Source organism: Gymnoscopelus microlampas (genome assembly GCF_963454915.1).
Source record: "Gymnoscopelus microlampas genome assembly, chromosome: 14".
NCBI lineage: Eukaryota > Metazoa > Chordata > Actinopteri > Myctophiformes > Myctophidae > Gymnoscopelus > Gymnoscopelus microlampas.
Window position 1 is genome coordinate 23,281,692 of NC_139951.1, and position 27,775 is coordinate 23,309,466.

Here is a 27,775-nt window from a genome sequence, read left to right on the forward strand (position 1 = left end):
CAATTCCTCCAGGAAGCTCCTCAGCCCAGTATAGCGTGTCAGTCAGCTTCAGACTTCAGCCGTCTCCCTCCATTCCTTGCCTCCTTTTGTTGCTTTACCCACCCCCTCCCTTTGTGTGACCTTTGTTCCTCTGGCCCACTAATACAAAAAAGACAGTGTGAATGTACAAATGAATTGTCGAGCATATAGTGTTGCAGTAGGCTATTATCAGCAATGAATATCTCTGCACCCCCCCACTCACTCTCTTGCTGGCTGGCAGATGGAGGCGGGATAATCCAACTGATATTAGACTGTACTGAGAGGGCACAGAAAGTCCCTGTGCCATAGCAACAGGTCTATGGAACCACGCTGACAGCGGCCACCAGTCCTGCTTTCTTGTCCCATCAAAAGGTCGATTTTTCTTTGTTTCCTCGAGTGTAATATCTGTTTGCTCCATGATCGATGCGCTTCCTGGGAAGGGGCAGAGCATAACAGGAACCGGACACCACTGTATCAGGATAGAAGGATCCCAAGCCCCATTAACGTGTACCACATTGAGGGCCGATGGGGAGACAGCCAATGTTGCATGACTCACACCAGCAGCTAGATAAGACTGTCATTTTGTAAACCAGCCAATGGCAAAAAGTAACTCACCCCAACGCTGCTCTCAGATGATCAAGCTGTGGTTTTACAATTCCTAAATGACAAGCAAACCAGGCCAAGCCAACTTGAACAATTTTACGTTAAAACCTGCCCATAGCCATTGAAGTGAAATATAGTAATCACCTCTAAGTTTTTATTATACAATATTTCCACATGTACATGTTTTTTCTTTTGCATAATATACAATTTGCTTACAGTCAAGAACAATACCGCTTGCAGTAAAATAAAAATAAACTGACGACCGGTAAAAAACATTCTGAAACAAATAAAACAAAATGAAGAGACAGTAAAAATCCTAAGATGTTTTTAATCATCATTTCTTTGTGACTGTGAAGGAGACTAAGCAACAATTTGATGAAACACTCAGTCAAAGGGATGCTGTGCGGATTAACTTTTTTACCTGTGCTGTTTAACCATCACCTAACAGCAATGTTTACAATTTAGCCTCGACTCTGAAGCTAGCTAAATAATCACAACACCTATCAATAAAGATGTATGTACAGTGGAATGACATTGTTGTGCTGTAGTTTATAACACGTTTTTGTCAAGTTACATACATAAAAACGAGTTGGCTAGTAACAAGTGAAGTGAAAGGTATGGGATGAGACAAACAAAAAAAATGCAACAAAACTAGGTATATTAATCTACAATCCTGCTCCTTCAGCAGAGCAATTGACCCATTGTCAGCCTTCTGATTGGTCCCTGACCGACCAACCAGCAAGTTCATTCTGCATAGCAGCGGTTGTTTATGCTGAGTTATGCTATTGGGGGGGGGGGGGGGGGGGGATGTTATGCCCAGTCACTTTACTAGATGTTCCTTTTTTTTACTAAGACCAAGTTTAAAATAAGAATTGAATACATTACATATCAATATGAGGCAACTGACAAACACCTTTTTCCCCCCCAATGGTACTGGATGATGACAGCAACCAAAGGGCACGGAAGAGGGGTGGGATCAGAGGCGGGAATTGACAAATGGTCAATTGACGGTTGTCAACAAAGAAGCTTTGGAGCCTCGAAATACTCTTAGTGACATGTCTGTCACACAAGATACACAAATTCAAACACAAACACACACACAAACCCGCGCGCACACACTCGCGTAACCTATGCGTCCTTCATCTCCCTTCGTTTCCACTGTGCAGTGGTCACTTGTTACAGTTCAATAATAATAGTGCATCCAGACTTGCTGAGCACGACCCCCCCACCCCAACCCACAATACGATTTCCCCACCACATTCCTTTTCAAAAAGTTCTGTGTTCCACAAACAACCTACCGTTCCCGTGCCCCCACCACCACCACCCCAACCCCCAAAGGCTACCAGCAACACACATCCTATCTCAGCTCCCGGGAGTCCTCGCCTCCGTAGAGGTAGTTATTGGTCCCGGCCGGTGGTTGAACGTACTCCTCGGTTTTGTCCCAGTCCGAGACCCACCCTCCACCGCCGCCACCATCCGCAGCTCCTCCGTTGGGATCTTGGTTCATGGCGCCGTAGCCGCCCCCGCCACTCGTCCGGTACAGTTCCTCCGTCTCGTTGCCCAGCTCGTCCTCGTCCAGGATGCCGCACTTCTCGTCACTCAGCTGCTCCGGCTCGGCCCACCACTGCTTCTCTCCGGACGCAAAGATCCCTACAGCACACAAGAGGAGCATCACAGCCATCAGTGCAGATGACTCTCACCCATTAATCACATCCATGTCATATGTCACTTTACAGCTGCCATGACAGCAATAACCACCAATTACAGTATACAGTATACTGTACACATTTGCAGTAAGAATAATGCAGACGAGAATTAAAGGCAAGCAAAAAATGGGAAGCTGAGGAATACACACCATAGAATATAACCCCTCCATAGTGAACGAGTGAGGCTATGAGAAACACACCCTGCCACTCTTCCCGTGTCTACAAGAAGAGAGAGAAGGAAAGGATAAGAGTAGTGATTAGAGGGTGACATGAGATGAAAATAAAGATAAAGTATAAAGATCAAATTCACCAGCACACGATCTCCAGCACCAAAGCTTAAAACCGCTGAGTTATAACACATATATTCAGAAACAGTTCTCACCTTATTCTTTGTCATGGCACCAACTATAAGAGGGCAAACCATGCCAGATAGAGTGCCCACACCATTGGAGATGCCCATGAGGATACTGGCATAGCGGGGTGCAATATCCAGGTGGTTGACATTGAACCCTTGTGGAGAAGCATGTGAAAGAATTGATAGTGAAGCATTCAAGCAATGATACATGCTGAGTTGGCTGGGTGTGTTTGATAGTTTTGGGGTGCAGCTGATTGTGCATTATTGTATGTTATGTGTATTGTTAGATTACTGTCATAATTCTATGCCACAATATGTTTTTGTTTTCCAGAACCACATGCACAAGGATATTAAAGATGTTTTCATTCTGGACATCCCATGTGTTTTTGCGGACACCCTGCAGTGATCACGCCTTAGGGACACATCAACCACCTAATCACCTATCCATTTAACATACACTATATTCTGTGCTGTGAAGCAGTGAATGAATCATAAACATTGGCATAGGCACTATGAGACTTGGGACACAGGGACAATAAGACCTCATATTCAGTCAAATGGGACTGTACAGGCCAGGGAAATATGAAAAATACTATATCATAAAATCTATGTCAAAGTCAAGGTCTCAGTCTAGTATTTTTGGTTAATCTTGGCCAACTATACAGACCCATCTTATTAATTACACATGCTTTATCAATGAAGCAATTATCAATGGAGGGATCAAGGCAAGCTCCTCAGTTGAGATCAAGGCTGACGTAGAGTTTGAATTAAGAGCTTATGGGTGTTGATTAAAATCCTTTTGATCTGTGAGAGAGGTCAACATTAATATGTTTAATAATTAATAATTAATGTGTTTCTAGTAGTGGATTATGTTATTGTTGCCAGTTTTATGTTTGGGGACTACAGATAGAAATTAGCATCCTTGCTAAATCTGGTGTATTTACATTACATCATGTACAGTATATATTGTTCATTAATATGCGCTGTCCCATCCAAATAAACAAATAAAGTGAAGAAACTGCAGCCAGAAGAAGTTAGAGGTATAGAAAAGTACTATATTGATAGTATCTCACCTGAAATTGCGAACCCAGAAAAGCCAACGGCCAGGACCAAGAATGTAATTGCAACGACTTTTGTATGAGAGAACCCCACTACCAGCAGTAATGTAGCCTCCATTCCAAAGCCTGTTGCAGAGAACAAATAAGTGAAGAAACAACTTACAACAGTTGGTCAAACTGCTGTTGGAAAAGTATTTCAGGTAGACATTTATAATAGAAATCTTCCTCATTCATAAAGCTATGTGATGTATTATGTATGGAACAACATACAGTATGTGTATATGCATATGTTTCAACATCATTAAATATGGATACCACTTGGTAACACACTGGAATAAGGCCAGTTAAAAGTAAATTGTTCACCAGACTTGTTCACTTTCCATTTAGAATTGAATAATAATCGAAAAAGGACAATGGCCCCGATTCACTAAGCAATTTACGATCATATTTTGATCTTACCGGCATGGCATTTAAGACAATTTTCTTCATGCAAAATGTTGTCTTAAATGCCGGTAAGATCAAAATATGGTTGCCCCTGAACTTAAATGGGCTAAAGGTGTACAGTTACAATACAGGTGTTCTGTGTTGGAAACATGCATCAACAGGAGGACATTGTTATAATCATATATTGGTAAGTCTTTTCTCTCTTCCACATTCTAAAAATCGTTAGCAGCGGGGGTTAACATTAGCCCAGCATAGTCTCTGACCATGATGCAGCTTCATCACAGTGCGACATGTATATACTTCCCCATGTCCCTCGTTTCTCTATTGATTTCTCTGTAGTTCAAAAATAGTCTCCTCGTCTCACCATTGCGACTTTTTGACCTTATGCAGCTATCATGTTCTCACCTCAGCCGACTCTACAGTTAACCCCTTAGTTGTCCTGAGAGTTATCAGTGCAATTGACAGGTCCATATCTGATGGGTTCACGTGCCTATGGTCAGAATTAAATGACTGCAATAATAGTTTTGGACTGTGTAGAGACAACAGAGGAATCCATACAACCTGACATTTTGTTCATAGTTGACCCTGATTAACTGATTGGATGAAGTAGTCTTTATTTGGTTCTAGTGAGCAGATAGAATCAATAATAACTAGAAAATGTGCTCCTCGGAGCACAAGTCTCCGCCAGCAAATATTGATTAATCCTGTCTAAGCTATTTATATTATGTATTGTGATGACACCAGTGTGTCTACATAATGTATTGCTCCGCCATTTCGTGATTATTCCTGTCTTACCTCACTTTGAAAGAGACACAGACTCTTTCAAAGTGACACATCTATTTATAGGCCGCTATACGTCATGTACGTCTCACTAGCCAATCAGAGCACAGTCTTTCAACGTATTGTCACGTGTGACGTGTCACGTGAGGCTTGAAAGTGAAAACATAGTCTCCTGGCGGAGACAATAAGTAGACTGTAGAAATTCAACAACATTGTCTAGTTGATTCTGAATTGAATTTTAATACACACATTAATCATGTTACCAAGATTGCCTTCTTTCATCTTAGAAATTTTACGCGCATTAGAGCCTCTCTGTCGCTGGACGATGCAAAAACGTTGATCCACAATTTTGTTTTCTCTTGGCTTGATTACTGCAATGCACTTTTTTCTGCCCTGCCAAAGAAAACAACTGACATTCAAAATGCGGCAGCCAGAGTTTTAACTACAACTAAAATGAGAGAACATATTACTCCAGTTTTAGCTTCACTACATTGGCTCCCGGTTGTTTTTAAGATTGATTCAAAAAATATTTTACTTGTTTATAAAGCTCTCAATGGTCTGGTACCTTCATACCTCTATGACTGCCTGCCTAGATATGTTCCAAGGTCTTCTCGTGCTGACCTGCTCGAAGTGCTTACACTGACAAAACACGGTGAAGCAGCATTCTGCTTCTACGAGCCGACGGCTTGTAATAAACTCCCATTACACCTAAGACAGGCAGCCTCTATAGATAGCTTTAAAGCACAGCTCAAGACCTAATTCTTCACTCTTGCTGAATCGTGTTGATTTTTAAATCTCTGTGTTGTTATTCATGTCCTCACGGTTTTGCCTGATTCACTGCCTTTTTTGCTATGTTTTTAATATTTTATGTTTTTGCTTTATTGGTAATCATTTGTACTTTTTCCGTAAGGCACTTGTGCTTTATTCTTGCTCTGTATTATTATTATTTATATATTTTTTACAAGCGGTGCATCTACTATTCTCTGGCGTGTGTATTTTGGTGGGAGGAAACGAGAGCACCAAGAGGAAACCCAGGTGAACACAGGGATAACGTGGAAACAACACACATAAAGACCCCAATCCCAGTGGTATTCAAACATAGGACCTTCTTGGTGTGAGTCAGCAATGCCAAGTGCCACCCATGGAAACTATAAGCAAAACATCCCAGGATATGTAAACTCCTATCTACAGTACTCTTCAGCCCTTCTGTTCCCCTCTTATTGTACCTCCACAGTTCATGAGCTTCCTGACGTTGGTGGTGGTCATTATCTGGTTGGTTCGTAGGTAGTCGGCTAGCTGCCCCCCAATGGGCACAATGATGGTCATGACCAAGTGAGGAAGGGCAGAAACCATTCCCACCTAGAAGGACAGTGGTGGACGGGATGGAAGTTAGATTATACAGATCAAAAACATTTATACTTCTGGGCATCACATATGCAAGTTTACACAGAAACACGCAACCAAGGAAGGTCAAAAGAAACCCTCTCACCCTTCCCTGGTACTGTAATTAGAACCGTGTTTTTGAACCCTACCCAAAGGCCCAAATCCTTTATTCTCACCAAGGTCCATATCCATCTCTTTCTAGTGTTGTGGTTTCTATGTAATGTAATTATGTAAATGGAATTGTGTAAAAGTTATGTAGGCTGTGTTTCAAATTATGCTTTTTTTTCTGTGAAACTCTGTGTATACCAAATAAAGTTTGACATGACTCTTTAGAGTGATACTGTATGGATGCTTGTGGGAGTACAGTACTTCACATCACATCGCCCCGACCCCCCTTTGCACATTGCCCATTGTTACCTTGCTGATCTCAAATTTGAACACCTCCTCAAAGTAAGCAGGTTGGCTGATGAGGAGTAAATAGAAGGTCCAGCTTCTGCAGAAGTTGGCCACGATGATGGCGTACACTGGCATGGATGTGAAGAACGCTCTCCATGGCGTGTTGAATTTCTACAGGAAAAGAACAGACATGAGATGTACAAAATGGCCTATAGTTTCTCAAATATTTAAAAAATATATGTATGTACTGTATATGTGGAGATAGATTTTAGATATTTCACCCACTTCTTCTGTGATGTGAAGTTGATTCTGATTTAAAAGGATCTTCTTTGTCAAGGGTTATGCTTATACTTTAATTAGGACCATACGTGTGGTCTGGAATATTTAGCCTGACTACTAACTCACAGTATTCTTGACATTACTGCTGACCATATTCCAAAGCATATGGTGGTTTGTTAGATTTTCGAGAAAGACTCCATTCATTTCAGTATGGTATGACTTGCAGAGACTTGACGTAGGTAATCCAACAAGTAATTTACGAATGAAATCTATGATTTACTAACCATGCAATGATGTTATTATTATTTAGGTAAGTTTGGTAATGTTTTAATGACTTTGGACAAAATGTAAACAAATGTAGAATCTAATAAAAAATAAAGCCATTCATGGGAAAGTGGTTTATGTATAAGGCCGAAGCTCTGAATAGACACTGACATGAGTCCTTTAATTCCGAATGCATGAAACCAGTCCCAGGAGATACGATCAGCAGCAGAAGATGGACCATTGTGGTAATGAAGGGTGACGTATGAAGACATGAATATGAATGAATTGACTTTTGAGCACAGATGGAGAACACAAATCGATACCAGTGACCTGTCATATAGATTTTCCCTATCAGTATTGATGTAAGAAGGACTATTATACAGTGGTGGAATAAGTACTCACATTTTGTACTTAAAGGAGGAGTTCACCCAAAGAATTACTTATTTTCTATCAATTACACACCCCATGAAGCCTTGAATGAATGGAGATTTTTTTTATTTTTGTCCCATTTTGTCCCAAAGCCAATAATAGGAGACCAGCAGAGTCTCCTACTGAGCAGCCACCTGGTCATCGATTTATTGGCTTAGGAATGTGACAAAAAACAAAAAATCTCCATGAATTCAAGGCTTCATGGGGCGTGTAATTGATAGAAAATAAGTATTTTTTTGGGTGAACTTTAAGTAAAAGTAACGATACCACAATGTAGAAAGTAAAAGTCCGGTATTAAAAAATGTATTTGAGTAAAAGTACAAAAGTATTTGCATTGAAATATAAGTACTGAAAAAGTACTAATTTTACAGCATGTCCCATTTCACACATTTGTCCATATAAACATGGTTAGAAAATAGCAGATATACAAGCTACAAGCTCACAACGCGTCGCTTTGTGAGCTTGTAGATTGGCTATTTTCAAATAGCCTAATGCATAGGGCAAAGTGGTTAATGCATGTTTTGTTCAAAATCTACAAAGTAACTAATAATTAAAGTTTTCAAATAATTGTAGTGGAGTAAAAAGTACAACATTTTCCTCTGAGATGTAGTCGTGTAGAAGTAAAAGTATAACAACTTGGAAACACTCCTTAAGTACAGTACTTGAGTAAATGTACTTAGTTACTTTCCACCACTGCTATTATATCCTGGGCAGGCACACTTGTAGGCAGACAGGCAACATCAATTTAAAAACCAGACCACTAGAAAGAATGTGAGGATTGAATGGATAAAGTATGTGTTGTGTTGTGTTGTTTCTATTCACGGATACAACAAACACAAATTTTCCTGCATCCGTAGATAAAATGCACGAAGATAAGAGAAGTGCATAGAAGATAGAAGTGCCTACAAATAAATGGTCAAATAAATGGTTCTTACCCAAAGTGCTTTACAAAATGCATTACATTCACAAATTCACACACACACACACACACACACACACGCACGCGCGCGTAACTGTGTTGCTCAAGGACACTTCTACTCTAACCCAGGGGGAGCCGGGGATCTAAATGGGAACTTTCCGATTCCCAAGAGGGGCCACTCGACCTCCTGAGCCACTGCCGCCCCCAGGTGAATGCAAGGTGAATATTATTACCAATAGAATAGGTGGCAGAATAGAAAAATAGACATGGTCTGTGTCTGTCTGTATATCTCCACAACCAGAGCAGAGAAACACTAGCCTAAATCATTGCCTGCTTACCAAGGCACTGAACCACTAACCTAAATATCAAAACACAATATTTGTATACCGACCGTTACTGGAGTTTGGTTCATGGAGGACAGACCAATGCTCTCCTCAATGTATGTTCTCTCCTCCTCTGTGATGGTGGGGTGGGCTGCTGGACTCTCGTAGGACACCAAGATCCAGAAACAGTACCAAAGGATACCAAAGGTGCCTGCGGGGTGGGGGCAGAATTGTTTAGTTAAAGTTAAAAGTCAGTAGTCAGTAGTTACTGTGTTGCTATGATAGATGCTCATATGTCTCTAATGTTCTCAGTAGGGATGTCCGATTTTATCGGCCTCCCGATATTATCGGCCGATATTAGCATAAAAATTGATATCGGGAAAATATCGGTATCGGTTTTTGAAATTTTTTTTTTTTTTTTTTTTTTTTTTTTTTTTTTTTTTTGCTTTATAAATAAGTTACAGGAGTTCTTACTGTATATGGTGTGTGTGATATGAAATTTGAGCTTACCCTAATCACAATAATCCCCGCATATATCGGTATCGGTTGATATCGGTATCGGTAATTAAGAGTTGGACAATATCGGTATATCGGTTATCGGTAAAAAAGCCAATATCGGACAACCCTAGTTCTCAGTCAATTATGTGATTTGGTATTCAACATTTTTACACTGAACCTTTAGGGAAGCAACTCTGACTGCTGGAGTCCAGATCAGAAAGTTTGAATGTTTGTAAACAAACATGTATTTCCAGGTAGAATGTCTAGAATGTCTTTTTTCACAATATAAAATAAAAGTGTCCAGAACATTAGCTATGTCTAGTTTCTAAACCTGTGGATATATTTATAATACCAGAGGTACACAGCGCCCTCACATCTAGAGTTCGTGCCCATATATGGATCTGACTGATTTGTTTACTGATGCCATGACGACACATTGAGGTTAGGCAGCACAATCCATATTTGGGCGCATTGCATTGCTCATAGCTCCATATTATGTTTATGACTGAGTCATGGTTATATGAGCGTGACTTCAGAAACTTGCCCGGCCGGCCGGTCCTCCCTTATTCTCTATATATATTTATATTGCCTGTTGTGCACCAGCCTACTTGGGAACTATGCAAGTCAGGAACCATGCAAGTTGGGAATGCATGCCCCTTACCTGTTTATGCAATGTATGTCCCTTGTATGGTCATATATGGAGATTTCTGTATCTGTGGGTCCCTTTTATACCCATATTGAGTGTGAGGCATGCCCAAATATGGAGTCCAGGCCAGTTTATGACATCATATTGATATTACTCCACATAGGACTTGAGGATTTATCTATGCTTTTTGGAGATCCGCTGCTTCGACTGACTTTCTACTGGGCGCATCACTCCCTGGGGTCCTCGGCGATAAGCACGCAAAGTTTCAAGTCGATCGGTCAGGCAGTTCTCGAGATACACTGGTGACACACTCACTCACAGAGATTTATGATCGCATTTTCAATGTTAACGCTTTGTTTCTACGGAGAGTGGACATTGAGTAAAATATTAACTAGAAAATGTGCTCCTCGGAGCACAGGTCTCCGCCAGTACTGTTCCTGATTAATCCTGTCTTACCTAAAAGATATAAATGATCTTTTGAAGTGACACCAGAGCATGTGAGCGGAGCGGAGCGGGTGAAAATGCCGCTCCGCGCTCCAGGGGGCTGAAATGCCGCTCGCTATTCGCTCATGTTAAACCCCCCCGCGCTCCGCTCCCCGTCGCTCCTCGCTCACGTTGATTTGCGCAAATCTCGCTCCACGCTCCGCTCAAACCGGGTCGCTCAACAGTAAAAAAAAAGAAAAGAAAAAGAAAGTAGAAATTCTAATGACATCTCGGTGCGCTGTGCACTGCACATGTCTGTGTGTCTCTGAGTCCGTGCGACCGGGCATGCTCAAACATTCGGTGCGCTCCCCGCGAGGGCGGCCTGGAGCGGGAGGCGGTCCTCGCTCTGAGTAGCGCTCCAACCTTTTTATAACCCGCTCCGCGCTCACGTCAAAATCGCGTCGCTCCGCTCACATGCTCTGAGTGACACACCTATTTATAGGTCTCTATTTCATCATGCGTCTCGCTAGCCAATCAAAGCACACCCTTTCAACATATTGTCACGTGTCACATGAAGCTTGACCAATGTTAGCTTGGTGGACACACGGAAGGACGAGAACGAAAACATAGTCTCCTGGCGGAGACAATTTTATGCCACCATTTACTACACTGAGCCCACAAAATGCAATTTAATGTGCACAATATACAATTTGTTCCCTCATTTTAGTGTAATTTAAAGGGACTACACCATGAATTTGAACTTTTTCTTCTTTTTTGTGTGTTTTTGGTCTCCCCTACCTCTCTTCTATCCCCAGAAATACCCCAGTTTGAACACTCAGGCTTTCACAGCAAATCTGGGGTTTTCTGTAAATTGGTCTCAAAACAAGCCAAACTGATTTGGTCCCTGACGTGACGTCACGTCAGGGTACAATCCCTCCCGTTTTTCAGTTCCAACCAAAAAAAAAATACAAAAAAATATATATATATATATATATTTATTTATTTTTTCACTTTTTCCACACAGAACCAGGAGATAACATGCAAACAAACTGGCTCAATAGCGTCCTGTGCCAAACAGGACAATGTGGTATTGCAGGTGAAAGTGCTTTATAAGCCAGAGAGAAGTTAGTTGGAATGAGTATATCTGAGGCTTGATTTAGGCTCAAACCTTTTGAAAAACGTTTGAGGGACATAAACAATATGATATTAAATATTATTATTATTTTTGGGGCGGTGTAACCGCCCCCTATAAGTGAGTTTTGGACACTGACCAATCCTGCACCGTGATTGGCCAATAATCTACAACGCAGTCTACACCCCTTACCCTTCCACAGTCAATGCAAATCTATGCTTTTGCAAAGTCAGCCAATCACATTACAGCTAGTGTCATCACCACTTTCACTAGCTGTAATGTGATTGGCTGACTTTGCAAATTCAGGACTGTGATTGGCTAGCGAAACACATGACACATGTGCAGCCCTATGAATAGCAGTATGGACTTAAAAAAAAGTCATTTATCCGTTTTACCCGCTTGCAGAGCTGCGGGTCTATTTTCACACTGAGTACAACGCAACAGATTTCCGACATGTATTCGACACTTCTTCGACACTTTTTTTGCGTGATTGGCTGTCGTTTAAGCCAATGGGATACTTTCCCATAATCTGAACGGGCGCCCTCGTCCTCCCAAGCTATGGGACTAGACACGCCTCTCTCAGTGGATTCGTCTGAGCGCTAGCCGAATTTGGCTAATAGTTAGCTTGTATGCTTGTATGATGTTACTAACTAACTGTTTTTAGCCAAACGCGGTAATGTCCACTCTCCATTAGTTATCGACGCAAGTTGCGTTACTAATCCCGTAATTTTCATGTATTGTACATCCCAAAATAAAATGTATTAACCATGTTATGGTGCTTTTACATTTTGTGCTGCAGACTGGGGCAAAAAAAGCCTGCCGCAAGCGGGGATATTATGACTTTATGTCATTTCTTGTTTTTAAGTGAGTCATGTTGTGATGACCACACACCGCCCACTTCACACTGGGTGTGATTTTTTAAATTCATGGTGTAGTCCCTTTAAGTAATTTAAGTGTAAACGTTATATAATTCCATTCCCTAATTGTTTTAATTCAGTATCTTGTTTTGTGAATGTGAGTACACGCACGATATACATCCCACCCTCAGGGTAAGGATATGGGCGGGAGAAAAGTACAGGTATCTAACTGTGTTAGATGCACAAACAGGAACACAAATCCAAAGGGGAACGGAACTTTTATGTTTGAATTATGTGAATAGTAAGATAATAAGTTAAGAGAATCAACCTCTACATAATAGTTAAATGGGTCACTGACCATAGACATAGAAGACTGATGACCACCCCGAGTACTGGACCAGTATACCAGCGAGAGGCATGGCAATCACTGCTCCAGCATAAGAGCCTAGGATATACAGTAGACAGACAGACACACATCATTAAATTTCTTTATATTATATTGGCACTGTCTGGGGTGGAAACCTTGTATGTCAAAAAAAAAATACTTTTCAGGAAATGGAACGAATATTTTCAGAAATAGTGAAAATAGCCAATCTACAAGCTCACAACTTTGTAGATCGGCTATTTTCTCTACTTTTGCTTGAAGATCTTATAGATGAAGTAGGGCATATGTGACGAAAAAAAAACATAAAAAATGTAAATATGGAGATACAAGGTTTCTGCCCGACAACAGTGATATACTGTATCTTTACCCCAAAACGTGATCATAAACAATAGTCTCTGAATGGCAGAGAGAAACATACAATGACAAAATAAACTCACCACAAAAGGCTGTTGTGGCCAGGCGACTTCTTTCCAGAGGCGGTGCCCATTTGGCCCAGATACCATGGCAGGCAGGATATGAGACACCCTGTCGGACGAGGAATCATTTTAGGAAGTGATTTCAGTGATATTAAATGTACTTCTGAAAGATTAACAGCTAATGTTACTGGTTTTCTCTAACTGTGAAAACAGACGTTCTCTGAACATTACAGTATCATTTTAGACTCCTCTAAAACTAGACAATGTAAACCTAGGTTCCCTTAGCAAAAACAAACTTTAAATAACCGTATGTCTCTCCGTCTTCATTTTATTAACACAAAATGACTAACGTTAGCAGGTCAGAGTGTAATGGTAACAATTCAAGTATGGCATTTGGCCAGATAAAGCTGCTAGCTGTCAGCTGAGGGTACATATGTTAAGTTTTGTCAGTGCAAGCAAAAACTATAGAGGAGGAACAAGAGCAAAGCACCTCCACAAGTCCTTGACATATCCTGACCATGATAACACAGCCAAAATGCATCCGCGCTGCACTGGGAATCAACATATTCAGGCAAGACGTGGCCACTACAGCAAATCCAAAGACTCTGCACAGGAGGAAACAGAATGAAAGACAAGTATTAGATATAATATACTGCATGACAGCATCTGTTATTGTCCTAGTTTTCAATGTAAAAAGGTTCTACCTGTTTGCTGCAAACTTTTGACAGATGAATCCTCCTGGAATTTGAGTTACTATGTATCCCCAGAAAAAGGAGCCATGGATCATTCCCACTGTCTCTGGATCCCAGTTAAACTGTGCTGGCTAATGAGAGACACAGGAAGAGAATTGGTATGTATATCAGTTAAATAGAATTACATTATTATGTGACTTAAAGAGAATGAGGTCACCTCTTGGGAACGCATTTCATGGATTTGACTATAATGAAACAAGTATACTGGAGAAAAGCCACAATGAAAATGTCCTGTGCAAAGTCAATGTCTCATACTGTATATACTCGTCAGTGGAGTCAAGAGTGACAGTCAGGGCGATGTTGCGGATATTTAACCTGAATCATATCCTTCTATTGTAAGAATATGTCAAAATCAGACATAATACCAATGCGTTCTGTGTGCAGAGCTCATTTACAAAGACTCTGGAATTCTGAATGATAAGATTCAGGTTAAAACCTCTGAATGATAGGCTTAAAAATGGTGAAAGACAGGATTCAGGTTAAAAACCTGTGAAGCTGGAATGAAAGCTGACACGCCTCTGACAAACTCTCTCATTGATATTGTTCAACTAATACACCATGGTAGGCTACAGTACTTCAGTGAACATCTTTACATATAGCGTAAAGAAATAGTTAATAATGCATGCACTACATGTCTGTAGTGAAATTCTATGATACTGTAGCAATGTCAAAATAGTAGCTGATTACTTGTTTTCGTCCCTCATATCTGATCGGGAAAAAAGGTGGCATATAGAGTATAACTTAGTCGCCAAGAAAAGAATATGATAGCCTTTGCATCCCTTTTGGCTAGGGCCTGATACTGCTTAAATGGAAAGAAAAATTCCCACCAACTTTCAAATCATGGGTTAATGATATTATGCATCATTCGCTACTCCACAAGGGGGTGTGCTCTGAAATGTTACACCATCTGGCAACCTTTTTTAACATATATATAGAGAGGATGAATGCTGCTGACATTAATGACCCATAAAACTGACCCCACTGTATTTCTTTGTTTATGTATTTGTTTTTGGATTATTCATTTTTGTGTATTTTCATTTTACATTTTTCTGTGTACACTTAACTTCTTTGACTTGTTTTCATCTTTGTTTTACATTTTCTTTCAACTTGCATTGCAATTGTGTCTCTTTTGTTTGTATTGTCCCGGTACAACAAGATACCGAGGTTGTGACTCTTTCGGAGCACTTTGGGAGCGTGGGAGGGGTAACATACAATAACATACAATATTTTTGTTATGCTTTTATCTTATTGACCTGTAGGTAAGAAAAGAAAATACCAATAAAGAAACCTTGAACAAAAAAAAGGTGGCATATAGTGAATGATATGACCCAGCAACTAGTGCAGCATTTATTTCCAGAGGGGCCATACTGACTTTGATCAAAGTGAGTGAAGGGCCACATATTGGACAATTGAATTGAAACTTGAAACACATAGTGCTGAATTATGGTAAACTGCTTGAATTTGGTAGAAATGCCAGACTACTTTACAATAAGGTCCTTGCTTTTACAACAAGAATTTTCAATAACAAAATGTTGCTTTTTTTCCTAATACATATATATATATATATATATTCTTTTTTTTTTTACAGCTGTTCTTTATCACTCTGGTGTACTCTGAGGTTACAATGAAAAGATTACTTACATTTTTTTAATTCATTTTTTTAGATGTTTTTGGGGGGTTTTATGCCTTTATAGATAGGACAGTAGACTGACAGGAAATGGGGAGAGACAGCAAGTGACACGCAGCAAAGGTCCTCGGGAATGGGATTCGAACCAGCGACACGCTGCCAGGCTAGGGTGCCTGGACCGCCACACTGCGGCCCAGGCCTTGGCCTTGACTTTTATGTTGACCTTGCCCTCAATAATAACCGTTTTGTGGCAAATAAACAATAAGCTCAATTGTTTTTGTTTTTTAATTATTATCAAAATAAATCACAAATATTACACCAGTCTTAATATTCAAAGAACATGACATTTAACATGGTATGAACTACTCAATCTCTTCCTCATCAGAACTGTCCTGTTCAACTGTAGGCAGTGAAACTTACTCAGGCACTTGGTTAGTACAGTTCTGGAGTTTGCAGAGGTCTGTACGTCTCAACCGATTACTAAGACAACTGTGGTCAGGAAGCTTGCTTGGCCGTGCACATTTACAAGCAAACAACTCAAGGACTACATCTGCTCAGCTCTGTTGAAACATCCCAAGTCTGGCCAAGTTTTTTGAATGTCTCCTGAAATTCTGGGTTTTTCTTCAATAACCTCAGTGTATTATTTTTTCCACAACCAGTAAAAGGCACTCACGGTGTCACATCCTGCAAATGTGTGTAGCACAACCAGACTCTCACATATGTTTTCTCCCAAAGCAAGGCCTAGCTTGTGTATGTCCAAAATCGTGTGCGGTTTTGTGTACCACAGTTTTGGAAGATAGGACAAGGGATGTGTTTTTAGAAGGCTAAATAGAGAACCATTAACATCAGTATCTTCAGAACAATTACAGTGAGTCTAGTGTGATCCTTGCTTACATGTTTATTACATGTTTTCCTGAGTTGAGTTGTGCACTGGGGTACAAGCTTGAGTCTAAATAGTTTCTACATCGCCACAAACCCATAAAAAGAAGTATCACTCATGATTCTATAGATATTAAATTTCCATCTTGGCAGCCATCTTGGATTTGCCCAGTATGGCAACCAGAGCCATTATTCAGCCTGTCTACTGTTATATTGTGATGTTGGTCATGTCCATTCATGGTACAAACCTTTTTTGAAAATTGCATAAAGTGAACAGTTTTTTCATTTAGACAACAATGAATTATGTGGTTTTGCATAATCAGAGTATACCCCTAAAACGGTACTCAGCTACTCTACTGAAACTGCTATCACACATCTTATCCCTCAGGGATGTCAAACGAACAAAATGATACCACGGCACTATGTTTTTCCTCTTTTAATGGTACCGAGATCTCACCTGGCCCATGGATTAATTATGCCAATTGACAATTTTCCCCACACTATTGTAGTCCCTGTTGCTGCAAGCCTCTATATTTGGGCATGTGGGAGGGTGTAAATGAGCACAGATCTCCTCCGTTACATGAAGTCACCAGCCACTTCTTTTCACCCAACAGAGTTTCACCAGGAGGACTTAACACATGCGGAAGAATACACTATCCGACCTAGTTCATCACACAGACACATACACCAACCTTATAGACACCAAGACTCCTGCAGGGCCATGCAGTAAATCTGTTGGCCACTTTGTATTGTTTGCACCTTAAGGAATGTACTGTCAGCTTACTGTGAGCTGTACAACAACTCTGGAGAAGAGTTTAAATCCTACGGAAAACAATACTTATAGACCCTCAGGCCTCGTGACAATCCATGTTCCCATAACACCACCATTGAACACATGTTCCCAACACCACCTCATCCTCTATCTAGGGCTACTCACCACTATGATATGCTTATTGTCTTTGTAGATGGTGTTGCTGTTGACCATGCTGACGATGGCCACACCCAGGTTACAACGGATGCCAAAGGAAATGCAGAAGCCAATGCCAGAGAGGATGGCGATGATGTATCGTCGTGGCAGGCCGAAGCAGGTGCAGTCCACCACGGGCATCTCCTTCTCCTGCACAATCTCCGGACGGCCCTCCGCTGACAGCTCGATGGTCTCTCCTCCATTCTCCTGTTTCTTCTCAAGCGCCCTGCAGACAATACGAAGTTAAGGATTTGTTTTGAATCTGTTTAATTAAACTTTAAAACAAAGGAATCACCACATTTAATTATCCAATTTTTTAATAGGTCTACTACTACATATCGTACCGGTCTTAAGAGGTTTATCGTCTGCCGTTCTACCTGTACTTGAACTTTTCTATATACATCCAGTATTATTACTTTATTTTTATTCAAATAAAACATTTCTGACTTATTATAATTTTTTTCTTGTTATATTGTATCTATATAGAGGGAAGAAGTCTGGAGAACAACATTTTAACCGATGCAATACAATCAAGAGGGATTTATTTGTTACTTATACTGGTACAAGCAGTTAAATGTTTTCGGCATATGTTCCGCAGAAACTGTGCTAATAATAGATATAATATAACAAGATACAATTATAATAAGTCAGAAATGTATTCTTTTAATAAAAGCACCAACATTATTCTAATCTACACTAGAGTCTAATCTACACTATAGAGTCTATAGTATAGATTAGAATAATGTTGCTGGGTGTTTCCTCCTTGTCAGTGTAGCCTAGCTCTGGTCCATGGAGGAGTTCTCCTTCTAACGCTATGGACCAGAGCTAAGTGTAGCCATGCCCTCAGACTGTGCCATCACATTCCAAAGGCACCTGCCTCTCAGTCATGTGGCAGCAAAGACACTTAACCTAATCTCTAATGAGTGCAATGTCATACTGTATAGTAGCCTACAAACAATCTATAGTATAATTAGTCTGTTGTTTACAAGTGGTCAGTCAGCTTGGTGTCCAAGAGAAGACTTTTTTTCCCTATCAAAACCAAATCTAAACAAACCCCAACATTTCTAGCACTCAGATTAGACATATATTTCCCTTCTCTAGAATATATGTAACTGCTCTTAAATGTTTCTCTGCTGAGGCTGCAGCACAACAATAAAACCACGCTCCAACTGCTGTTACACAACTGTTTTTATTTATCTTCACCCAACACACAGTGAAAAACTGCAATATGAATGAAATATTAGATTTTAAGAAGAACACAAATGAATTATGTTGACAGCCATTTTGAAGTGTCCATGAAATGTTATAACTTAACACAACAAACGCCCATACAAACCGAAATTATAATAATGCAGTGCACAAACAAGGCAAAATGACTGCATGCATAGCTACCTTGTGCGCCTTCTACTCTGAATATTCAAGACAGTTGTTAGTCTTCTGATATTTTTAGAGACTCCACTGACTGACAAGCAATGTGGAGGCGAAACACGGGGAAAGAGAGTCTGGTAAACAAAGAGCTTCTCCCTCTAAAACCAGTCGTGACGTGTACGCGTGTGTGAGCCTGTGTGTGTGTGTGTGTGTGTGTGTGTGTGTGTGTGTGTGTGAGACTCTGTGAGACTCTGCCTCTGATTACAAATTACACGCACCTTAGCTCAAACAGGTGAACTCAATTAATGTTCCAGGATGTGATTAGTGTCACGTGATATCTGCCCATTCAATATACAGTAGGCCTATAATTAAATTACCTGAATAGTAGATGTCACTACAGCGAGGTCATATGGTCAATACACAGTGGTGTAAAGTAACTAAGTACATTTACTCAAGTACTGCACTTAAGTACAATTTTGAGGTATGTTTTTTACTTTACTGGAGTATTTCAGTAAAGTACTTTTCTACTCCACTACATCTCAAAGGCAAATATTGTACTTTACTCCACTACAATTATTTGAAAACTTTTACTAGCTACTTTGTAAATTTAGATTATTATTACAAAGGATACATTAACCACTTCAGCCCTATACATTTCGGCCTGAGCTTGTAGATCTGCTATTTTCAAAAGATTTTTATACATTTAATACATTTGAAAACTTGTGAAATGGGACATTCTGCATAATGAGTACTTTATACTTTTGGTACTTTAAGTACATTTTTATACCAGTACTTTTGTACTTTTACTCAAGTAAATTTTGCAGGCCGGGGCCCACTGGAGGGCCTTGAAGGTATTGCAAGTGGGCCACCAACTAATTGGCAAAACACTATGATTTTATAGACAATATGACATCAATATAAAAAAAGAACGGACCAAAAAATAAACCATGAAAAATCCTGATAGGAACTTCAAGCCAGAACACAATCGATTGATTGATCATTAAAATAAACGTGCTCTCGACATGCAACGCCTTAATACGGACACGGTAGCCATTCAAGTGGTCAGATGGGTTAAATGTGGTCAGATGCTTTTGAGATTAACAAGTGGGCCCTCATCAACAAAAGGTTGGGAACCACTTGCTCTACCTTTCATCCAGCTAAAAGAGATGCTATGTTCAACGAGGTCCACTCATGCGTACATCCTCTGCCTCGCTGTCTCTCAATTTCCTATGATTTACTTGCTGCTTTATCATAGAACTCTATGACGTCAACACTATAATGTCATATTGATGACACCAGGGATCTCCATATGTGAGCATAAGACATAGACAGAGAAGACATAGCAAAACCCATCAACCACCATGTCAACCCCCTCACCTTTTGCCCCAAATTTTGTCATTTTGCCAATTGACAATTTTCCCCCACACATAGTCCCTATCGCTGCTAACCCCTACACTTTCACAAAAAAAACTGTTGGTTTAGTTTTTTCCTAGTTTGAAGTCGATTGCTCACACAGTTCTTGAGATATGTGGGGGATAGACAGACACGCAGACAGACATGCAGAGATTCTGTGCATTTATAGGTAGATATAATAGGCCTATTGTTAGCACTTTACCATTATACAAATACGGGTAAGTCACATCATGTCACTGTGTGTCTATCACTGAGCTTTTATGTTCAACCGGGTTGCTAGGTTGATCACTCACTTTTGGCCACAAGGTTCTGGGTTCGTTCCGGGCCACCGCCATCTCAGCGTATGAGTAGCATATCATAACTACCAGGTCATGCCGAAAGCACATTTTAACAAGACAAATCTTGTACGGGGTGCCTGGCACAACATATTTTTAGATGGGGGTCCGCAGGCAAATGCATATTGATTTGGGGGTCCTTGACATGAAAATGTGTGAGAACCACTGGTTTAGCGCATTATTACTTACTATGTTCAACCATTGTGCACCAAAAGGAGAAAAGAAGACTATGAGCAACCTCCGGTCTGGGAGGCCAGGAGGCATGAAATATAAATTCACCCTGGGCCAGTCATCCAATTGCCATGAGTTGAGCAGAACAGTGTCAAAGTACTAGTTATATGAATTCACAGACACAGACTGACTTCCCTGAAGTCAGGACAGGGAAGAAGACAGCTTGCTTCATTAACTGCAGTGTACTGACACATCTGTAACGCCTTTTACAGGCAGTCAACTCCCTTTGTCTTTGTCTTTGAGACAGCCAGAGGACACTGACAGAAGGTCAGACTGGGGGAGTACAGGAGAGAAGGCATAGTTAGAATTCAATGCCAGGCTAGCATAGAAAGATCTGACCTATACGTACTTTGTCATACGACAAAAATAACTGCGACATGGTGTGAGCTTGTAGATTTTTCCCAAAATAGGGATGACAGTGACTGAGTGTAAAAAAAAAAGTACCCGTAAAGATCACTCTGAATTTTCATATCCGTATCTGCATAAACATTTCTGAGGTTCTTAATGGATTATTTTAATACTGGCCATATGGGATGTGCAAACATCCGATATGGCCATTTGCAGGTGATGAAAGTTGAGTGTCACATCATTGGAAAAGTTTCAGTCCTTTTATGAGATACAATTGTCCATCAGAGCACTGCACTTTTGCTAACATAATATCCAAAAGCACACGGGACAGATTAGCCCTGTTAGATACTGTAATACATTTTTGAGACATAATGGCTTGCAATTTGTGATGTGGGAATGCTGTAAATAGAGGGTATCATTATCAGCTCAGTACCAATGAAAAATCGCCAATCTACTCTGTAACTGTTACTGCACAGTCAACTTAACATGCTGTTGATGTTTATGAAGATATACATGTCTAAGTGCAAGTTACGTATTGTCTAACCCAGTGGTCACACTTCACAGAACCCAAAATTGACTTTAATTAGGCCATCAACCTTAATTCCAAATGATTCTGCCGTAGGGAACATATTATATATACAAATTACCTACATTTGAGTGAACTCTTACAAGAGTATGGGGAAAGATTTATTACATGTGGCGATACTGAAATATATTGTTAGAGTAGTCAAAGACACTTGTACACGTTACTCATTTGGCGGGGCCTCCCTTGAACACAGTTTGAACACCACTGGTCTAACTATATAAGTATATAGTATAGTCATCTAATGACTTTCACTCTGAACCACATGGAGGCACATGGCTGAAACACTGAACAGAGGGTGCATCATCAGACCACCAAAGCATCCCAAGTATAGGTCAGTATATCTCACTGCTTAGCATTTTAGAAGGTGGAGTCTTGAAACAATGACAGGGATCACAACTCACGGCTCAGGGACGAAAAGACTGGAGGACTCTGTGTTCTTGACACCAAAGCTGCACAGTGCAGTCAGCAAAAAAATAAAGCTTTAGTGCTAAACAAACACAAAGGGCACTCTTGGTCCAAAATAATATGTGCACAACTGCAAAGCACTCTTGGTACACACTCTTGTAAGGAAATAGTTAATTCAAGATGCAGTTTGAATTGTCTTTGACATTGATCAAGTATCAATGATTCTCAGTGTTGAATTATTAATATCTCTGGCTGTCTCTGGCTATTTTTGTCTTTGTGGGCATCTCTCTCTCTCTCTCTCTCTCTCTCTCTCTCTCTCTCTCTCTCTCTCTCTCTCTCTCTCTCTCTCTCTCTCTCTCTCTCTCTCTCTCCCCCTCCCTCTCTCTCTGTCTTCATTCCTCCTGTCCATCGCTCATCTTTATTCCTGTCTTTCTTCCTCAATCCACCCCTTCTTTCTTCGGGTCACACATAGTTCACAACACTGCTTTCTTTTATCTGGGTCCAGAAAATCTTTGCATCAAGTGAGTTTTTCCTTTCTTGAGCAATGACCTGCGGTTTTAACATGCACAACAAAGATCAGTGTAAATTAGAGTTATTGATAATAAAATCATAGTTTCTATCTATGCAAAATAGTTCCAAAGACAATCTGTCAAACCTTTGCACAAATATGTTTCAACACATCTACTCTGGCTCATTGATGTCCGGCTGACTATGTTTGACCTTGAGTTACAGAATATCCCTTGTAATCTTCAGCAGTTTACCTGACCCTTCCCCTTCATACAATGTCGCACAACACAGCAGCAGGTCTGCTTGCTGTCAGTAAAGTTATTTGAGTCAGTTTGAACAGGACTCAGGAATCTCAGACTATACATAGTTTGAGTCAGTAGAAACAGGACTCAGGAATCTCAGAATATAGTCATAGTTCTACATGACCTGAGTCCATGCCTCCAAAGGTCTGCTTGGAGAGACAGATGAGACAGAGAGAGAACTCTCCAGGTACTCTCTCAAACTTAATCTCTTAATTCACGACTCAAGGACAAGTGTGAGGACAATTCAGCAAATGTAGTTCAGAGTTCAAAACAAAGATCTTGGAATCATCAAAACCCTGACATGCTCAGCCACTTGTTTTTGTTGTTGTTTTGAATCATTGATTAGGTGTGACAAAGAAACGATGGTCTAACACATTGCAGTGTTGTGAAATGCTTCCATGATGCAAACATTGAACAACAATCAATATCAAACATAGTACTACATTAGCCTTAGAGAAAGCTAAAGTCAGACACGATAACGAACAACTGTGATAGTCTTGATCCAAGGCTAGTACTACAGTACATCACCGTGTAATGAGTTTTTTTTGTTGCCTCATTTGCATATAGGGTAGCAGTACATTGTACTGTGTGTTTTCATCACAAGTATTTATCGGCACAGCCCATATCACACAAGTTATTATAGTAATTATTTTCGAACAAGCATATTACAATTAAAATGCTACAATGATTGACCAAATTAAACTGCACTACATGAATTTCAAGAACATTGCTTATTACACAGATTGAAGGAAGTAGGCTAGTGCTCAATACTAAAATATGATGGGATGGAATGATTCACTACAGGTGACTTGAAGCAAAGCTCATTATGTTTGGCGCATGTTATGAGTTTTATTTATTTATATTGATGCACAAAATGTAGCCTTGAGAGACTGATCTGTGTACCCTTTGTGTGATGATTACAGTGCATGCACTGGCATAAAAAAATATTTTGTCATTAATGGAATGATCACTTGCTTTGATCACAACTTTAAGCCGCCTAGTTGGACAGGGGTCACTATTAGTATTATTCAACCATTTTTAAACTGAATGGCAACATCAAATACGTATGTTATTAAATTATATGACATAATACAAGTGGAACAGATGAGAGTGTAGAAAATGCCCTTGATGTAACATACGTTATAGAAGATAACAGAAGCTAGAGCTGAACCACAACTCTCAACATGCAGTAGCTGCTGCTGCAGGGCAGCCTAGAACTGAATAGAATAGAAAGTGCCTTCAGAAGGTGCGTGCAAAAGACTGTCACAAGTCAGTGCGCATTACGCACGATAGGCCTGCTCTGATACTGTGCCTAACAGTGGTGTAAAGTAAGTAGTAGTACTCAAATACTGCTTGAGGTATTCGTACTTTACTTGAGTATTTCCAATGTTCAATACTTTTATTTCTACTCCACTACAGCTCAGAGGCAAATGTTATACTTTTACTCCACTACAATTATTTGACAACTTTAGTTAAGTAGTTACTTATAGGTTTTGATTATTATTACAACACATACATTAGTCAACTCCATGCAGCTTCTGTTTACATTAAAAGGTTTTTATACATTTTGAAAACTTGAAATGGGACCTTTTGCATAATGTGCACTTTTTTAGGGTATTGAATTGATACTTTTAAGTAAAAAATGTCAGTACTTCTTCCATCACTGGTGCCCAAGGTGCACCTCAGAGCACGTGCTGAGAGGAAATAAAAGCTTGGCTAGTATGAACAGACAGTGAGTGAGTGTAATCCTCAGAGTAAATGCCTTGAGGGGGATGGAACATGATGACGAGTTATCGAACCGCGGACGTAGCGAGCCTGTAGGCTACAGCTACTTAGAGAGAGGGAGGGGGGACGAGAGAGAGAAAGGGAGAGGTAGCCCTGGGTTGGGTGTGTGAGGCCTGCAGGGATTTACGTGGGCCGACAGCTTGGACAAGGGAGAGAGGGCTATTTCTGGAGAGGATTTGTGTTCAGACGGTCCTTCAAATCCTGAGAGAAAGAAACGGAGTACGCGAAGAAATGCGTGCATGTTTAGTTTAGCCAATCAGGCACGTCACAGAAAGACAGTTTGTCTTACGATACCCAATCAATTAGGTGCTGGTTGGTTGATTACCTGAATTACCTGAATTCTTCTTAAAATAAATACCAAATAAATAAAATATCCAAAAGATTTTGGATCAAGTTAGTTATTTGTTAAATATTAGATTTTCTCCTCCTTGTATTCACATTATCTCAATAGAATATAACAGGTTTTAAAAAACGTATATTACTACATTTATAAAACAGCTATCTCCCGGACGTTTTTACACCTGTGGAGTAAAGAGTAAAACAGTTCAGAGCAATGGCGTTTGTATAGAACTGTACTTCCTGTGCTTTTTTTGCAAACTGTTAATAAAGTATTCAATCAACCAATCAACCAATCAACCAATCAATCGCTATGGCACGGCAAAACCTATGAGCAACACAACATTAGGCAATAATGAAGCTAATTTATGGCCACCGTTTGCGTTTGGCTTGTAGTTTCTGTGATGTTAAATTGAAACTCTGCCGAGATTAAGTGTTGAAAATATTTTACGTTTAGTCACCTCACTCAAACCTTCTGCCACACATAGAGTGCGTTCGGAAATGCGCACTGGGAGCGCACTCGCCTATTTGTATTGGCCAGTGTGCTCAGTGCTATATTTACGAACGAACGCACCCTTAATGAATCAGTCAGAGGATCAGTGGTGTAAAGTAACTAGTACATTTACTCAAGTACTGTACTTAAGTACAATTTTGAGGTATGTTTTACTTTACTGGAGTATTTCCAATTTTCAGTACTTTTACTTCTACTCCTCTACATCTCAGAGGCAAATATTGTAGGCTACTTTTACTCCACTACAATAATTTGAAAACTTTTGTTACTAGTTACTTTGTAGATTTAGATTATTATTACAAAACATACATTAACCATTTCAGCCCTATAGGCCTATATTCATTTCGGCCATTTGAAAATAGCCGATCTACAAGCTCACAATGCATTGCATAAGGTTTTTATGCATTTGAAAACTTGTGAAATGGGACATTCTGCATAATGAGTACTTTCTACTTTTGGTACTTTAAGTACATTTTTGACCAATACTTTTGCACTTTTACTCAAGCAAAATGTCTACATTGCAGTATTGATACTTTTACTTAGGTAAAACATTTGAGTACTTTCCCACCACTGCATGCAGAGGATACACAAGGCATCTACAGTAGGCAGTGGCCCACTGACTCCACCCATGCAGGCCCAGTGAGCTTTGCCCACAACGAGTGAAAGGAACTTTCAAACACGAACTGGGCTGCTTACCATTTTGAGAAATTTTGTATGTTTATAAATAGGCTTATGAATTGTTTATTTCATGCACCGGATATAGGATATAGACCCCATAATGAATACGGCATCACAGCCTCTATGGGTTCCATACATTAGCCTACATACAACTAACTGGCCTTCGATGACAATTCAATCTTGATTTCGGTTCACCAGTGACTAAAAGCATGTCAAGTCACGAAGCAGTGCATGTTGAGAATAGAATTGGCAACTGACTTTATTTGGCTATTAAGTGAAATAGCCTTGCATTTGAATTGCACTCTTATCAGAGACACGATGCAGGCCACCCAACCCTATCCACCAGGACACATTGATCTTTAGTGGATCAGTTCTCAGTTGCATACGTTTTGAGAATGACTTGGTACAACAACAAAAACATCTCTTTGTTTTGAGTCCCTGCAGTCCAATATCTTGACCGAAAGTGAACTTTGTGTGTTAGGAATGGGTAACAAGTGTAGTACAAGTACATTTAAGTACTATACTTAAGAATATTTTTGAGGTATTTTGACTTTACTGGAGTATTTCCAATTTGCAATACTTCTACTCCACTGTCTACATCTCATAGGCAGATATTATACTTTTACTTTACAATTATTTGAAAACTTTAGTTACTAGTTACTTTGTAGATTTTGATTATTATTACAAAAGATACATTACCCACTTCAGCTCTATATACATTTCGGCCATTTGAAAATAGCCGATCTACAAGCTCACAAAAAAAGATTTTTATACATTTGAAAACGTGTGAAATGGGACTTTCTACATAATGAGTACTTTCTATTTTGAGTACATTTTGATTCCAATACTTTTGTACTTTTACTCAAGTAAATTCTGAATAGAGTATTTCTACATTGCAGCATTTATACTTTTACTTCCACCACAGAGTGCTAAATGCTGATACAATCTGTTCCACCTACCCATATATCTTTCCGAGAGTCCTGGCTGCAACAATCTTAAACCTGTCCGGCCGGACTTCCATCCTTGCGGCTCCAGGCTCCGAGCCTTGTTCTCTATACTCCCTCCGACTTGGATTTCTCACTCACACATACAACTTTTTTTTTATATTTAACCAAATTATTTTGACTCACTGTTTTAAAGCACAGGTCAAATGGTGTCAAATTTTACAGTAAAAGTTTGTCCAGAAGGGCAGATTGCCAGAAAATAAACCAGGCCTGAGCTTCTTCTAAACATTATCTAATCATAGTTAAGATAATGTAGACCTTTTTTTTTTTTTTTAATCGCGGAGGAGAAAAGTATCGAAAAGTATTGAAACTTCTTGAAAAAGTTGAAAATCCGTCGAGTTTAAAGGTACGCAAACCACTTTATACGGGATGGATGCATGTTGAAACGCTATGGGTGACTATACCGCTGTCCATGGTGCTGAAACCA

At 39.9% G+C, this 27,775-nt stretch overlaps 1 protein-coding gene across 1 annotated transcript; it reads right to left on the reverse strand.

Annotated features, from left to right (window-relative positions):
• Nucleotides 1-1,978: 1,978 nt before the first annotated feature.
• Nucleotides 1,979-27,365, reverse strand: LOC311060128 (vesicular glutamate transporter 1-like; the record flags this gene model as incomplete). The annotated part of the gene is made up of 13 exons (XM_084078254.1): nt 1,979-2,271; nt 2,477-2,546; nt 2,710-2,837; nt 3,756-3,866; nt 6,191-6,323; nt 6,765-6,914; nt 9,032-9,168; nt 12,872-12,958; nt 13,336-13,423; nt 13,805-13,919; nt 14,019-14,137; nt 17,510-17,765; nt 27,304-27,365. 13 exons carry the CDS (start codon nt 27,363-27,365, stop codon nt 1,979-1,981), a joined length of 1,749 nt encoding a protein of 582 aa, XP_083934380.1.
• Nucleotides 27,366-27,775: the final 410 nt, after the last annotated feature.